At 38.5% G+C, this 17273-nt stretch overlaps 2 protein-coding genes across 5 annotated transcripts in view; one reads left to right on the forward strand and one right to left on the reverse strand.

Annotated features, from left to right (window-relative positions):
• The window catches only part of ppih (peptidylprolyl isomerase H (cyclophilin H)), a 37151-nt gene that overhangs the window by 10444 nt on the left and 9434 nt on the right, over window positions 1-17273 (reverse strand). For all 3 annotated transcript variants that reach the window (XR_008385915.1, XM_053624559.1, XM_053624558.1), the window contains exons 2-5: window positions 9120-9184; window positions 7979-8002; window positions 7626-7670; window positions 2631-2673 (exon numbers count right to left, since the gene is read on the reverse strand). Coding sequence is in view for 2 of the 3 variants with exons in the window: in XM_053624559.1 (XP_053480534.1) it covers window positions 2631-2673; window positions 7626-7670; window positions 7979-8002; window positions 9120-9184 (177 nt within the window). In the remaining variant the exon portion in view is untranslated. The remainder of the gene's footprint in view (window positions 1-2630; window positions 2674-7625; window positions 7671-7978; window positions 8003-9119; window positions 9185-17273) is intronic.
• On the forward strand, window positions 13466-17176 carry si:dkeyp-100a1.6 (probable G-protein coupled receptor 160). 2 transcript variants are annotated; one of them, XM_053624556.1, is made up of 2 exons: window positions 13466-13721; window positions 15437-17176. In XM_053624556.1, exon 2 carries the CDS (start codon window positions 15475-15477, stop codon window positions 16543-16545), a length of 1071 nt encoding a protein of 356 aa, XP_053480531.1. In that variant the 5' UTR covers window positions 13466-13721; window positions 15437-15474; the 3' UTR covers window positions 16546-17176. The 2 variants fall into 2 exon arrangements, with proteins under 2 accessions (XP_053480531.1, XP_053480532.1); XM_053624557.1 differs by having other exon boundaries at window positions 13466-13715.

Genomic DNA, 17273 nt, shown 5'->3' on the forward strand with positions numbered 1-17273 from the left:
ATCTATATTGAGTAAAGCTACACAAAATATGCTTAATGGATGCAAAAGTTATGTTATTTTATTCGGCTCGAATGGGATTTCTGGGCATATGCCCGTTAAAGCAAGATACTTCAGGTCGCAACATCTATGCTGCATCTAAAACATCTCCTCTCTTAAAATGTAGTAGTAAAAATATCAAAACTCAGCAGAAAAAAATCTTTATTTTACTTTTCTTGTCCACCTGTGACCACCCATTATTATTAATTATTTTAATGTAGGAGGCTTTAAACTCCACCCACACAACATAATCCCGTCATGTCGTATATCCCTGAAAAGCTTGTCTCAATTTATGCATCATTATGATACATGTCAATATGTCCTTTATAAAAACTTATAAACCACACTAACTAGTGTGGAAACATATTAAAGCACAGTGTATTTTTAAACCAATAGACAACAGATCAGAATTTCAGTTTTCATTTCCTTATATTTACATCTAGATGTGTTAAACAACTTAGAATATGGCAACTTTTGTTTGAACCCGCACATTTTTTCAAGTGATCAAAAACATGTAACTGATAGATGTTCCTTGCTGCCCAGGTGTGCCCTGTTAAACTGAACGAAGAGAGGGTATGCACGTGACGTCACGGTAGCCAGAACTCGCCGTGGTCACGCCCACTGAGTGGCAGCATTAGTGTACAAAGTCGTGTGGCTTCTGCTTGGTTGGAGTGAAAACCTGCACCCACACCGGCCCTTTCTGGATAAGAATGGACACCCCTGTTCTAGAGCAATCTCGTCATTTTCTACATCATCGAATTCTCTGGTGCAGATCACTCCTTTGCAGTAATTAAGAGTGGGATGTGGAAGGACCTTTATTTCAAATCGGCCAATAAATTTGCACAAAGTATATTCTCTGCATTGGCTTTTTTAGACCATTCTACCAGAATCTGTCCAGATCTCAGTTTCTTCACACCTTTCACTGCACCAGCTATTCCTCTAATGCCCTTATGAATGACAAAAGGAGATTTTGTGATCGGCATATCCGAAGACATTGACTGAATAATTATGAATTTTGTCCAACCTTCAGTACTAAGCGTGGGAGCATATTGTTTCTCAGAGTTACAGTCTGTGTCTAAATCTAAAAGACGCTTCTTGGAGGTATGCTTGGTAGCCATGTTTAAAGTGTTTTACTTCATCATCTCTACTCCCCACCCACCTCGGAGTCCAACAAGGGAATGCACAGAGCTGCAGATATCCAGCATACTTGAGCAAAAAGGGCATCAAAGGCTCAGTCCGCTCGATTGACACTTAGCCAATGCCTTCTTGGAGTACCAGAATGATACTTGATATTATATCTCACAGTATTCCCAGGGCAAGTCTTGACCAGCGAAGTGACTGGAATGGGCCTTTCCATCCTCCCCTCTAGATAAAGTAGGAGCCAAAGCACCATGTTGAAAAAATGGAAGCTGTAGCAAACCACATTTCTCAGGGACCAGGATCTCTTCTTTTATCAACATGGGTCGCAACTCACGGCAAACGAGTTTATCAAACATTTTAAGTCTTTTCTATGCATACTAAACAGGCCGCCAAGTAGTATAGCATTTTGCACTACATTCATCTATAGAGTATACATTTTTTTCAAGAGTCACATAATGCATACAATCTCCCAGGCCATTTTTAAAGGTACATGGGAACTTAGCCTTCCATTTTTGCAGTATGACTCACCTGATTAAGAGAGTGGCAAAAGCCATCATGTTCTTGGCAGAACTATCTGTGTTTATTCCAAATATTGCTCCAGTATAAGTGAGCCCAACTGGTCTTTTGAAAATCCCAATTTTACCTTCGACCAATGTAAAAAACAGACATTTTAAATTAAATTACTACACGTCTTACACAACTTGAAGAGAAGTGAATCCTGTCCAGAATATTCTGCACCAGTTTTTCTGAAATCTGTGTATTGAGCTCTTTCTCCCATTGTTGTTCTAATAAAGATAGGGGCTTTCGAACCGTACGAATGAAGTACATTACTGTACATACCAATGGCATTTTTAGACTGAGGGCTAATATTCACTTTGGTATCTAAGAGTGAATTAGGTGGCAGCAGTGGAAATTGGCAGCTACTTATGACATAAAACTGCGCAGCTGCAAATACCTAAAGAAGTGTAAACGTGATAAAGTGTGTACTAAGTTGTTCTAAGGATATGAAAGTGTTTTCAACATACAGATCTTTTAATGGAGGGCATAAACATATTTTTTAGTATTAGGCTAAATCTATCTTAAATAATCTAAAGATTATGTTAAGGTTAAAGCTGTACAGTATTTATGTTGTAATGTACATATGAATTAAGATCATGTTTGAGCAGCTTAGGATGCCATGTTAGAAGCATAATAATAATAATAATAAAAAACCTAAAGGAATATGTTTGTTCTACTGCGACAGTAAATATTCATTCTGGAATTGGAACGTGTAATGGTCAATATGTAGAGGCTGTCACAGGATTTACCCCACCCAGATGGCAAACACACGATACCTTGAACAAATTTACAGTTCATTCAGCTGTTGTGTGCTTCTGTTGGATTCAGTAATAAGTCATAGAGTCGTGAAAGACCCGGGTTCTGCATATTTACATAAAAAAACACTGCAAACTTACATTTACAAAGTCGCCACCTTGAATCATGAAGTCTTTAATAACCCTGCAAAAGAGAGAATAATAAAACAGAACAAGGTAAATAATATAATTAGAGATGCACCGATACTAAATTTCTCAGCCGATACCGATTATTCAGCACGATATCGGCAGATACCGATAGTTCTGCCTTTTATGCCTTCTTTTAAATTAATAATAATTAAACCCACAATTCTGAAAGAAATGCAAATAAAACTTTATTATCTCCATTTCAACAAGTTGTTTTACAGTAACTGGTCTCATAAACAGAAAACATTACTCTAATTAACATTAACACATGAACTAAATTCTGAAGATTAAAGTAAGATTTCTTAACAGAATCCTGTTAGGCTCACATTCACTCACCACAAACAAAAGCATTCTACTTTATCATTGAACATCAAACTGGTGATATACAGGCCTAATATAAACCTTTTTTTTAATGATATTAACTCATATTAACATTAACTACATATGAAATATACTACTCTACAAATATTTTACTGTGCAATATATAACTTTTTTCAATTCATCTTCATTTAAAACTTTCAACGGTGTATTGGTCCTTTAATTCAGCATGAGCAGCTCGAGTAGAGTGGGGGAAGTGGGGGGAATTAGACTCGATGCCTTCACTGCTGCAGCGTCCAGTGTAAAATTTTTAGCAGTGCAGAGCTTACAGAGCATACAAACTACAGTTTTCTCATCATTCCACACAAGAGACATCTTCTTTACAAAATCGATGTGTTTTCCCACCCTCTTTTTATTGACAGGATATAATAGGCCCTGATCATCGGATGTTTTTAAATTATTGGCCGATAGTTGATAGCGGGAAAAATAGCCTTTATCGGCCGATACCGATTATCGGCCGGTACATCGGTGCATCTCTAAATATAATGTACTGCATTAAAAAAGAGCAATATGCATTTGGCAACTCATGGGGCATCGGTGTAATAGTGTATTTGTGAAGAGCTACAGTACAGGCTAACTGTTAGCTCCTATATTATAACAGCTGCAACCAACTGATGTCATTCCACATTCAGTTCATGGATCCAGAGAAACTTTCACATTCTTCGTCAAAGAAATCAACATCTTCCTGCTTAACAGAGTTATAAACTATGACCTTCGAGCTGTTTATAAATAATGCGTTCTAGCAGATTACACCATGTCCCTAATACAGTACATGTTTGTAAGATTGAAATGGGTTGCTAGGAAAATAAAGATATGGGACACATACACCATACACCTTCTCCTGCTGATAGAGAAGATGAGAAGAATGCTGGTGGACGTTTCCATGATCTCCTGGGTCACTGACTACCTGTCGGACAGACCCCAGGCTGTGTGGCTGGGAACCTGCCTGTCTGAGCACCTGCTGTGCAGCACTGCAGCACCACAGGAAACCATGATCTCCCCCTTCTTTTCACCCTGTACACCGCAGATTTTCAGTACAGGTCGGAACTCTTACACCTTCAGAAAACCTCTGACAACTCTGTGGTGGTCGGGTGCATCAGGGTTGGACAGGAAGAGGACTACAGGGACCTAGTCAACATCTTTGTGCAGTGGTGCGGGAAAAACCATCTGCTTGTCAATGTGGTCAAGACCAAGGAAATGCTGGTGGACTACAGGAAGAAGAGGACCACAACCATCCCTATTACCATCATGGGTCAGGATGTTGACCTGGTTGGCACCTACAGATACCTTGGTATCCCATCTCGACAACAAGCTGGACTGGAAAGTCAACTCAGAGGCTGTGTATAGAAAACGGATGAGCAGAATCTACTTTCTGAGGAAGCTCAGGTCCTTTAATGTTTGCACAAAGATGCTAGAAATCTTCTACCAGTCTTTGGTAGCCAGCGGAGTCTTGTTTGCAGCAGTATGCTGGGGAGGTGGCATCAGAGCTGGAGATGGAAAACAAAAACTTCAACAAACATGATCAAGAAGGCCGGCTCAGTCTTGGTGTGCTCTCTGTACAATTTTGATGTGGTGGAGGAAAAGAGGACACTCAATCAACTCAAAGCCATTCTGTATAACAAACAGCATCCCCTCCATGACCTACTGGTTACAGCGGAGCTCCTTTAGTAGAAGACTCATTCAGCTCTGCTGTAGAAAGGAGCAGTAAAGGAGGTCATTTGTACAAACAGCGATTAAACTGTACAACAGCTCATCAGAGTATTGGGACACTATTTTGCATTGAGCCAGTTCATTTTCAGTTCATCCTTGAACTGAAAGTTTATTTCTGTTTACATTGTTTACACTGCACTACCACATCAAACTCTTACAGTGTATACTTTTTAAAATATATATATATTTATTCTTATTTTGTTTCATTTACCATGTTAAATTGCTTTTATACTCAGAACCAAAAACCTCTGTTTCTAGATGACCTGTAGTCATGAAATTTTGCATGCTCGTTCCAACCCTATTTGGAAGGATATTACAAAGGAATTTCCAAAAATGCACACTTCCTCCTTTTTTCCTCCTCACTGCCACTTAATAGTGAACTAACCACAGGCGCACGCTTATCCCTACCAATCATTCACCAGCCAACAATGCTTTTGTGCAGCTATAATTCGTAGGATCTTTAAACAATAATGAGCCTGTTGTTGGAGACGCGATACAATCAGCATGGAAATAAAGTGTTCTCTATGATATGAAGAGATTGAGGAGTCAGTTTTGCTGTTTGTGTTCTCTGGGCAGAAGTTGCGCATAGATCGTTGCAAAAAAAAAAATTGCTTAGCTAGTCTATTTTGCTGATAAAAAAGTGAGTAAAAAAGTGCAGAAAGGGTACTATTCTGACAGGTTATGACAGCATTTTTACGACTACTACTAAATAACAATGACATCCAAGAAAAGCAGAATGAAACACAGATATGAGGATGCCCCCTCATGTGTGTGATGTGCGGCAAAAGGTTGTTGAGCTTCACAAAAAGGGAAGTTGCTATAAGAAAATAGCACAAGCATTGAAAATGCCCATTTCCACCATCAGGGCAATAATTAAGAAGTTCTAGTCAACTGGAAATGTTATGATTAAACCTGGAAGAGGACGTGTGTCTATATTGTCTCAACACACTGTGAAGAGGATGGTTCCAAAAAACCTCCAAGGATCACAGATAGAGAACTGCAGAAGTTAGTTGCGTCTTGGAGTCAGAAAGTCTCCAAAACTACAATCCGAAATCATCTACATCACCACAAGTTGTTTGGAAGGGTTTCAAGAAAAAAGCCTCTACTCTCATCCAAAAACAAACTCAAGAGTCTTCAGTTTGCCAGACACTACTGGAACTTCAAATGGGATTGGGTTCTATGGTCAGATGAAACCAAAATAGAGCTTTTTGGAAATAAACACCAAAGGTGGTTTTGGAACACAGAGAGGTAGCCATATGGAAAAGTACCTCATGCCCACGGTTAAATATGGTGGTGGTTCTTTAATGTTTTCGGGCTGTTTTTCTGCCAGAGGACCTGGACATTTTGTTAGGATACATGGCATCATGGACTCTATCAAATATCAACAGATATTAAATGAAAACCTGACTGTCTCTACCAGAAAGCTTAAAATGGGCCATGGTTGGATCTTCCAGCAGGACAATGATCCAAAACATACATCAAAATCAACACAAAAATGGTTTACTGACCACAAAATCAAGGTCCTGCCATGGCCATCCCAGTCCCCTGACCTGAAACCCATAGAAAACCTGTGGCATGAACTGAAGAGGAGAGTCCACCAGCGTGGACCTTGAATTTTGTAGGATCTGGAGAGATTCTGTATGGAGGAATGGTCTCAGATCCCTTTTCATGTATTCTCCAACCTCATCAGGCATTATAGGAGAAGACTCAGAGCTGTTATCTTGGCAAAGGGAGGTAACACAAAGTATTGACTAAAAGGGAGGCAATAATTGTTGCACACCTATTTTTAACAAAGTTTATTATATATATATATATATATATATATATATATATATATATATATAAATTGTTTGATATCCATGAGAGCAGAGTATTTTTGTGGGTTTTTTTTTTAAACAAAAGTTTAAACAATAAAGACAATTTTTCACAGCCTTCTTTGCTCATATTTCCCAAGGGTGCCAATATTAGTGGAGGGCACTGTACGTGAGATTACTGTTTATGGTACCACTTAAAAACCATGAAGCTGGCTTTGGACTGCAATTGATACTAACAGTTTTGCTACAATGAATAAGGAGTACGATTGCTATGATAGTTTTAGTACTGCAATTGCCACAAACTTGCACTCAAGTCTCCGTCAGTGAACAGTGGATAACTTCAACAAAATAGACTTCATGTGAAAACTCTATTGAATTTCCTGGGTACTCAGTTGCACTTTTTGGCCAGGTAGTACACAGTTATAGAAGTGAACTGTGTATAACACTATCCGGTGTCACCCAGACGAGGATGGGTTTCCCTTTCGAGTCTGGTTCTTCTCAAGGTTTCTTCCTTCTATTGTCTCAGGTAGATTTTCTTTGCCAAGATCGCCACTGGCTTGCTCTTTAGGAACAAATTTTATATCTTGAATTTATATAGTTCTGTAAAACTGCTTTGTTAGAAGTGCTATACAGATACAACTGAACTGAACTGAATTAAAGACAATCCTGCAAATCCACATTTTAGTGAATAAAAATGTGAAAATCATGACAGTCAGAGCCATCACTCAATAGTAATTTTTTTTTTTTTTTTTAAATGTTCATTCATTCATCTTCAGTATGGGAAAAATAAACATTTGCCATGCAACAGTAGTCAAATGAAACCAATCTGATAATCTGCTAGTGTCTGGTGCTCACTAGGTAACTTTGCAAAAATTTCTTTTTGCTAAAATTAATTAAAAATTAATTAATTAATTAAAATTTCTAAAATGAAATATAGTGTTGGTCAGAGTTTGAAGAAGCAGAGGATTCTACTGGTGAAATGATTTGTACCGTGACATTGGATCACAATAAAGATAACTGATGGAAAATATATAGCCATAAGCCTTACCTATGGAACGTGCATCCTTTGAATCCGATAGGAACACCGTCTTTCCTGTAAATGATTTGCATGATTCAAATGAAGGCAAAAGAAATGGAAATAGGAAAAATATCACAGCAGACTTCACAACAGGCTAAATCTAACACCGAACAGATTTAAAGTTGAACAAGATCGATCTTTACTGTGTTAGTAAAAAAGCTTGAAGCAAGGCTTTTGTGAGGTAAAAGGTATTTGTCACAGTAAGTCAGGAAATTCAAGGACAAGCATGCTGACAGAAATGAGGTTTCAAAAAGGTGTAAAATGACACCTGATCTGTAAAGAGATCCCCTGAGACTTAGTACAAAGCAATTAGACCGGGTTACCTGAATTCCCCTGTGCAGAACTGCCTGCAAGACAAAACACAAGTGCATTGTCAAAACACAACACACAGACACATTAGGTTTTACACACCAACTACATCAGTTATAAAATAAAAAATAACACAGACAAATATTTTCGACTTCTATTAGAGTTTAGGAAATAAATGGAAAGTCGAAAACATCTGTTCTTATTCACTGAACGTTCCATGAAGTAATGAGCAGCAGCGAAATACATAAAATCATGCAAATACATGCCAAGAGCCTCAGTTAATGTTCACATCAAAAGCTGTTCACATCGCCTAGACTTTTGCCATCTGTCAACTGTCTATCTTCACTAAGCCTGTGCCCAATGTAGGCTCAGTTTTCTGGTTTTCTGCTGTTTTAGTCCATCTTCCACAAGGTTTGATGTGTTGTGTCTTCTTAGAGGCTTTTCTCCTCAGTGCGGTTGTAAAGAGTGGTTATTTGAGTTTCTGTAGCCTTCCTATAAGCTTGAACCAGTCTGACCATTCTCAACAACAAAGCAGAACTACTACTCACTGGATGTTTTTTTGTTTTCTGTACCATCCTGTGTAAACTCTAGAGACTGTTGTGTGTGAAAATCCCAGGAGAGCAGCAGTTTATGAAATACTCAAACCAGCCATTCCTCATTCTGATGTGTGATGTGAACATTAACTGAAGCTCTTGACCTGTATCTGATGATTTTATGCACTGCTGCCACAAGTACTATCTTAGTGGTAACACGTACTATCTTAGGCTGTACTATCTTAGTGGTAAAATATTTTTATATATATATATATATATATATATATATATATATATATATATATATATATATATATATATATATATACATACACATACACATACACACACACACACACACAGCAATAAAGAAAAGTTTATTTATATTCTTAAATCAGCTGGATAGTTGTGACAAATTTGAGTAAATTCAATACTGAGCAAACTAATTGTGATGATCATTTTAAACATTTTTGTGCCGCCCTGAAATTACATGAATTACATGAGGGTGTAGGTGGTGTAGGACGTGTAGGCCTGCTTACTAAATTGGCCTGTAAATAATAAACTGACTGTATTATACAGCACATGTGTATGCTGAATAATAATAATAATTAAACCATCATACCGGAAATTCTCAGCAGTCTTGGGAACAACATCTGCAAACAGTTCAATCTTCATTCTTCCAACTTCCTGCAAAGACAAACATGATTCAGTTAAAAACGAGCAAATCAAGACACACAGACACCATACGTGGAGCTCAGTTTAAATTATGCTGCCACTGTATAGTAGGTCGAATACAGTGGGTTGATTTTGGCCTACACATGACTACAATTTAACACATGACTACAGTTTAAGACTACAGCAAGATCAGAGATGCACTGGGATGCAGTCGTTTTAGCTCGTCTCAGGAATTAGCTACGGAGAAAAAATTGGCCCAAGAAAATTGATCAGCAGATGAATGCGGTAATGAAGGCCAGGGTTTCATCTTAAAAGCACTGCACATGGTTACATGCAGGTAAGCAATATGATCTTTTTCTTGGCTCCAATCACTGAATTTTCAAGCTCATGCCAAACAAAGGAGGACATACATTGCATTTACATTTCTGGCATTTGGCAGATGCCCATATCCAGAGCGACTTACAGAAGTCCTTTGAAGTCTCTATCAATAAATACATCCTGGTCATCCTCATCCTGGTTCACTAGGTCACGGACTAAAAATACCATCAGTTTTAAAACTCTGTTGGGAGGTAATATAGTAAGAAAATACAGTTTTGTTTTTTATGAAAAGTGCTAATTTAATTACTTTAGGAACTTCAGGAATATTGGTATAAATCCAACTGCAGCTGACTATAGATGTTTCTTGGGGGGTATGTATTAATAAGGCCACAAACAAAATGAAGTCAAGTGGCTATTTTGCATTATGCTATAGACTACTATCTAGTGAATTTTTTTACCCTGTGATAGGCAGATGAGAGATGACATACTGTACAGTAATCCAGGATAGAGTCCAAGAGCTCTTTTTGAATAGTTTTAGAGTTGCCCGATGAAGCAGGTACATTTTCCATTGTCACAGTGTGTAAGCCAATATATAGAAGAGCTAATAACATTGACCAGGGTTGCCAGGTTTCCGTAAAATTTCCAGCCTAACTGCATCTCAAAAAAAAAAAAAAATCACCCAAAAGCTAGGCCAAAAAAACAGAAATTTGAAAAATGGAGACAGTTTTCTTCTTTCTCTCAGACTTTTGTTTGGGAAACAAGGTCACCTTGTTGCACACGCGTTTCTGATGTATGGACGTTTTCCACTTGAGAATTCGTTTCCCAATTTTTGCAATATATCTTACAGTAGAAATGGTTCTGTACATCATAGACACACTGAATGTGTGTCTATGTTTAATTCTGATTATGTGCTATAAATCAAGTAAAAGTTGGCCTGAATGGTCATAAACAGAGCGCATGGGGCAGCATATGGGCATCTATTAGTGCTTATTGCAGTTCCCATTTTTGCTAGGTGCAATAATAACTCTACAGTGCTAAATAGAGAAGTGAATGTACTTCCCCATGATTCATCAACATCTAAAAAAAATAATAATAATAAATTATAAAAAAAAAAAAAAAAAAAAAGTGACCACATCAATGGAATATCGGCTTATATCTGTCAAATAGCAAAAAAATAAATAAATGCAGTAATAGTATTTCAACTGAATTTAAAATGTATACAGTGGTGAATAAGGACTTTATGTAGATTAACACTGTAGGAAATTCAAAATGAAGGACTCTGGACTAAACAAAGCTACGTCAGTGTTAGAAATAAATAACGTGTACAAACACTCAAGAGAATTTAACTGGCTATATTGCTAAATAAGTGAACTGGAATTGGTGTGCAAGTGTAGAGAAACCTCTTAGACACTGGTGAGAGTGGCTCCACTGTAACGAACACAGCTGAACAGCTAAAACATGATGGCTTGGTAGTTAAGGCTCTGGGTTACTGATCAGAAGGTCAGGGGTTCGAGACCCAGCACTGCCAATCTGCCACTGTTGGGCCCTTAACCCTCTCTAAATTTTTATTTAAAAAATAAAAATGTATATAAATAAAATGTAAAACTCCTAGACGACATCCTCCTCTGGCTAATACTGGCAAAAATAGAGAGAGAGGGGGATATTTTAGTTATCAAACACTGTCTGACAATGACTAATAAAACAGTGCTAAGTACTAATAACAAGTGCTAAGGTGCACTCCTAAATGCGCGCACACACACACACACACACACACACACACACACACCACTTATACTCTGAATGCAAGCATTAGTTTATTCACTGATATGGTGGCAGGCCAAGAAGATTTATTAAAACCATTAACATTTGAATAATTATTAGTGACATTAAGCCTCATGTTGCTGACAGGACACGGGCTGAATGGTGATGCATGGTGGTCCATTCGGAGGTAGTTTATAACACTGCAATGCGTTAGTGTCATTAACAAATAACTAGCTATCGCTAACATTACATGGAGCATAACATTAGCTGGTTTCATGGTCACAATGCCAGCTGCCTCAAACAAATATAATATAGAGCCGTCTTTCAGGTGCTTCGCCAAATTCCAGGTGTTTCCTCGCTTTGTTTGAAATGAACGATGCAAGCACAAACGATTCCTCTCTTTTCCACTCAACGAGTCTGGGGCGGAGCTAAACTTATTGCCATTTTCTGTAGTTTTTCCCGTGTGCTTGTAGTTGTTGTTCTTATTCTTTACCACTTGTGGACCGACTAAAACACTTATGCATATTTGCTGACCCCTTCAGGTTTGGAAGAATTGCAAACTCGGTACCTTCATTACCAACAGTACCCATGCTACTGTAGAAAAACAAGTACCGTCACGTTTTTAAAATGCTGGTATTGAGGTATCGGTTCTCGTGACATCCCTAGACCTCAGCTTCCTGACATGCTGGCGTATGCTTAGAAAAGAATTTCACAGTGCACATGTATATGTGACCAATAAAGACTCATTATCATTACTACTGAAAATGTTTGCTTGTGAAGGCTTGCAAATAGTAAAATAAACAACAAATACTTATGGCTTAATTATGCATATCCTTATAGAAGTAAAAATGTTTGAACACCTGCAGCTGCAATTAGAACTGAAACCTCTTCACTTGTTGTGCTCATTCTAATCCCAGATTAATATTGACTTGGTTTTGGTATACACACACCTATGTCAAGTGATTCTAGCACAGGAGAACCTAATTGGAGCAGCGTTACTCAGCTGTGCATACACGGGCAGGGACGGTCTACTCTGTTCAGCCTTGTAAATGGATTCGTTTGCATAAAAGCATCAAGATAAACTTCTGTAGCAGTGAAAATGAAAGCGAGACACCACACCTGAGATTCACAGAGCTGAAATTGTTTAGTGTCCTAAAGATTACGCAGTCCCTCAAGGATTTTGCGATCGCAGAAATTAACACAAAGTCAAGGAAACTGCAATATTCACAGTTTTTTTTTTTTTTTGCCATTTTTCAAAATTTCCACAGATTTTCTGCAGATTTGGGCCATGTGACTTCACCACAACGCGCATTCAGCCAAAGCCCTCTTCGATTCACGGGTGTCGAAAAAGAGTACAGATAAAAGGTCTCATTTACCAACAAACATCACGGAGAAAGACTGTGCAAAACAATTTCTTGTGATTTCGCCAATTCAAGTAGCAAAAAAAAGCTAATTTTGAAAAAAGCCACAGCAAAATTAAGCATTTTGGCCACAACAATCACAAAAAACTTAGCAGAATCCTGTATGGACTGATTATGCTTAACTCAACATAATCATTAAAGCTGTATTTAGGGTGTGTAAAACATTGTTTTACAAACTGGGTCCATGAGAAGCAATCCACACCTAGGGAGTATGAATTTCAGGTCTGGTTTCATTCCAGCTCAAGCCTGAGCCTTTTCTCTCACCACCTTTGTTACATAGTCAGAGGACATGGTTATCATAGTTAACATGTAATCTGTTAATATTAATATATAATATTAAATTAATTATTTTTTGGATGTACTAGTTTAGACCTTAAATAAAATAAAACAGCATTAAATATTGCATTACATCTAGATTTATTTCACATCAGTTACTCTTCCTCTGACTTCTCACTTTTTTTTTTAAAGAGACATTTTTTTGCATTTAAAAAGTGCTCTATTCGCATATCTTCCTTCCACGAATGTCAACACAATTTCTATATTAAATGGTGCTCTCAGACTAATCCTCAACAAAGGCAACGTCTGACCATTATGTAAACTGATCAATACCAACAGAAGCAATACAGAACTGTTGTGAAGAAGTCTGTGGGCAGTTTAGAAAATTTGGATGGTGTGGTTTTCCATCTTTTGATGCAAAGAATGTTGCCATCACATAATTCTTATAATTCCCTTTTGGTCGTCTTCCCCCCCCCCCCCCACCCCCACCCCTGGTTATAAAAGCTAAATTCAAACCGGTACATCTAGAGAAACATGAGCAGAGGTGTTTCTTTAGGACCCAGAGAAAGACAAAACATGGCAGGTGTGGTGAGAAGCAGTTGTGCGCTTCAGATAGAATAGGCGTGGTAGAGCAAAAGGAGGAGCATCTGTGCTAAACAATTCACGTTCAGTTGAACACCTCAAGCTTCCACAAACACACTACAATATTGATGGGGGTAGCAAGCTCAATATCTTCAGCAGACGACAAAAGGAAAACAAGAGGAACGGTAAAGGTGACAACTTCTATGCACTATTCATGAGTATTTTTATTTTATTTTATTTGAATCTTGTTATTGCTGTTTGTTAAATACTTTTCCTGATTCCATTTGACTAAGGAAGTAAACTAACAAGTGATGTCACTGATACTATGATGATACTAAAAAATAGCATCTTAATTCTTCTGTGGTTCATTATGCACATAATTCATAATTGTAGGAGAATAATACTAAGTACAATATATAACAATTACTGTTTTGCCTGATTGAATGAAATGCCAGACTTTTGTGGAACAAGAACTGCAAATCATACATTTTGAAATCTTAGGACTTTCTTGTTAAACAAGACTTCTCTCAGATGTGATCGTTTGTTTCCGTCTCAGGAAATGACACCCTGAAACAGTCAGTAAAAATGTACTTTTTTTTTAGTTTTTGATACTTCATTTCCTGGAGAAGGATTTTGCTATAAAGCTCAGGTACATGAAGTTGTATTCACTTGAGCAATCTAAGTCCAAAACTACGTGAATATGTGGTAATGACTGACAAAATGATGAGGATTGTTTTAAGCGTAGCAGAAATCCACTGACTGGTCAGGGTACTAGTTGCACAAGGATATAACTTCCTATGGAATTGCGTAGTGTGGTATATTTGGTTGTGGTTTGTCTCCTTGCCTGTCTGGTAGCCAACATGTAAAAGTGTTTACCAAACAAATATAAACCCCTAGTTGAATCCCTGCCACATCTGTTCATGATGGCGAGCAAGGTCTACAGTGATTGGTTTAGAAATCAGGATACCAACTGGAAGTCAAATGCAAAGTAATTAACATGAGTCTATATTGAACATAATTGGTTACATAAATGTTCATAGCTCGAACATAAATGTTAGAGCTTTGAAACAGTCTCAATGCAAGTGAGTGGATATGGCTTAGTGAATGCTTTTAAATGCTTCATGAGAGATAGGGAGGGGTGGGGCTTCTGCACAAAACATTCCAGATTTGCAGATACATATGCATGATTTTATTGGTTAAAAAAAAAAAAAAGATTGCCCTTTTGACATATTTTTGAGCGATAACTCATACTAGTGTACTGCGATGTTAAACTGCGGAGCTCCTTTGCAAAATGTGTAATGGTGGGCATGGTGGCTTAGTGATCAGCACATCCAGAGTCGGGGGATCAAATCCCACCTCCATCCTGTGTGTGCAGTGCATGCATGTTTTCCCCATGCTACGTGGGTTTCCTCCAGGTAGCCAATTTCCTCCCACCAGTGCAAAGACATGTGCTGTAGGCTGATTGGCATCCAAATTGTCCGTAGTGTGTGAATGTGTGTACTATTGTGCCCTGTGAAGGGGTTGGCACCCCGTCCAGGTTGTCCCCTGCCTTGAGTCTCCTGGGATAGGCTCGAGGGTCCCCTGTGTAGGATAAGCGGTATGGAAATTGATATTATCTATTAGGTATAAATGTCACTGGATACTGTGTACGATTAAATCGGTGCATTACTTATCTTTCGAATTCGAATATCTTTCGAATTTCGCTGCAGAATTTATTTACATTTTTTACATTTATACAACTGATCAGTTGATGGTTAAGGACCCAGCAGTGGCAGTGCTGGGATTTGAACTCATGACCTTCCGACCAGTAGTCCAACATCTTAACCACTGCTCAGCTTTGTCTTGACTGGTTTCACAAGCTCACTTCATATATCTAATAATTTTCTGTCCATCTTTTCTCCACCAGATTGCACTATCGAAGTGAACCGAGCTGCTGACACAATAATGATTCAATATTCCCCAGGGAGCATGTTGGCCATGATCCAGGAAGAGAACGAGATCTGCTCCCAGGACACAACTCTGGAGTACTTGATCCTCCTTCTTTCCAAAGTGGCTCTGAATACACTAGTCTTGTCCTTCTGGTTGAGGAGCATTACCAAAACACTCCTTGGTATTTGTAGCATCTTGATGTATCTGGCGGATCTGCTGCTGATCTGCTCCATCTTCTGGGCATGGTTGTTCCGGGAGAACCATGGTACCTATGAAGTCGTGTGCTTCAGCCTTTCATACAGCTCCGCTGTTTACTCCCTGCTACCTCTGCCTGTCCTACTGGCAGGAGCTTTAGACTGTGTTATCCATCAACATGTGGGCTTTGGTCAGAAGTCTTCAGGCAGGACTGCTGTCCGCTGTGCAGTAGTGTTGCTGATTTGGACGCTGGCTTGCTTTTACTCTTTCTGCTACACAAACATAGAGCTGCTGACCATCCAGTACAAAGATGTGAAAGCTCTTGTGTGCTCTGTAGAAGGATCTGTGGCAGTCAGTCATTTCAGTTTGATTCTATTCATCATTTTAGGCTATATACTTCTGTTTCACTGCAGAAAGCTCCCACGCTGGATTCGCCTGGCTAATAAATTGGTCAAGCAGAGGACTGGCTCACTTTCTATGAGTGATCTAGCCTTTTCTAGGCATCTGGAAAAGCTTGAATCAGGAGCCTTTGAGGACGATTACATGGATATCATGCAGGATCGTCCTCCTCTCAGCATCAGTCTGGTTCTTTGCTTTGCATTGAACTGGACACCTTACGTGCTTATGAGCGTGACCTGTGATCTCCTGGGATTTACGGTGCCAGCTTACGCAAGTGTCAATCTCCTTTGGACTGCCTGTGCCAACAGCTTTCTGGTGGGTGTGGCTTTCTGGTACAGAAGCAATAAGCATGGACCTCTCTGCACACTGCCAGATGACATTTGTCCATGGAGCTTTTACTGGTATTTGAGTAAGGAAAATGGCCAGTTTACAGCTAGCACAAAACTCAAGAACAGTCAATTCTCCAGACTCTACAATACCTTTTGGCAGTGAAGATACCTTTTCATTTGCGTCTTGTCAGATCATCTCTGGCACAAAGTCAGATGAGCTACATCATTACCCCCCCACCCCCTTGATGTCACTACACAATGGTGAAAAACGCATTTCTATGAATAAAACACATCGGAGGTCACAGGGTGAGCTGCTGTGGGAAAAGTGCACGATCCAGGTTGTCCAAAACATGAGAATGTTATATATTCAGTGCTTCAAACAAACCCGTAAGTGTATTAACAGATCCGTGTGCTGTTTAATGTGTTCCAGACATGTTTTCTTCAGTGCAGAAATTACATTTTGTACCTTTATATCCTTATCTGTAAATGTTAGAAATTCATGCCAATATTTCCATTTTACATAAAAGCTCGTCCTGACAGCGAGTGAGTCTCCGTTAAACTTCACTGAATGAGCGCGAGTCCACGCATGTGCGTCAATCAAACAGCACACAATAGAAAGGAAGCGCATTAACTTTGACTAAAATATTCATTTTGATCAAAAATGTTGTTCGATGCTATGTTTAGAAACAAAAGTAATTGTGTTGAGAGCAGTAACTGTAATGGGGTTATAACATGTCATCGTATATAAATGTAAGACATGTCATACATTTACAGAATAAAGTACCATTACTGTGTTCAAATAAGAATTTTAGTGTTTCTTTTTTAGCATTTTTAATATAGTGATTTAACTTCTGCTTTAAAGCTTGTGGACAATCAGTTGTTTTTGTGTTT

Source organism: Ictalurus furcatus, chromosome 5 (genome assembly GCF_023375685.1).
Source record: "Ictalurus furcatus strain D&B chromosome 5, Billie_1.0, whole genome shotgun sequence".
Lineage (NCBI taxonomy): Eukaryota > Metazoa > Chordata > Actinopteri > Siluriformes > Ictaluridae > Ictalurus > Ictalurus furcatus.

What these genes read in the sequence shown, in the direction of transcription:
- si:dkeyp-100a1.6 (XM_053624556.1), top strand. Translation starts at nt 15,475, where the DNA reads ATGATTCAATATTCCCCAGGGAGCATGTTGGCCATGATCCAGGAAGAG.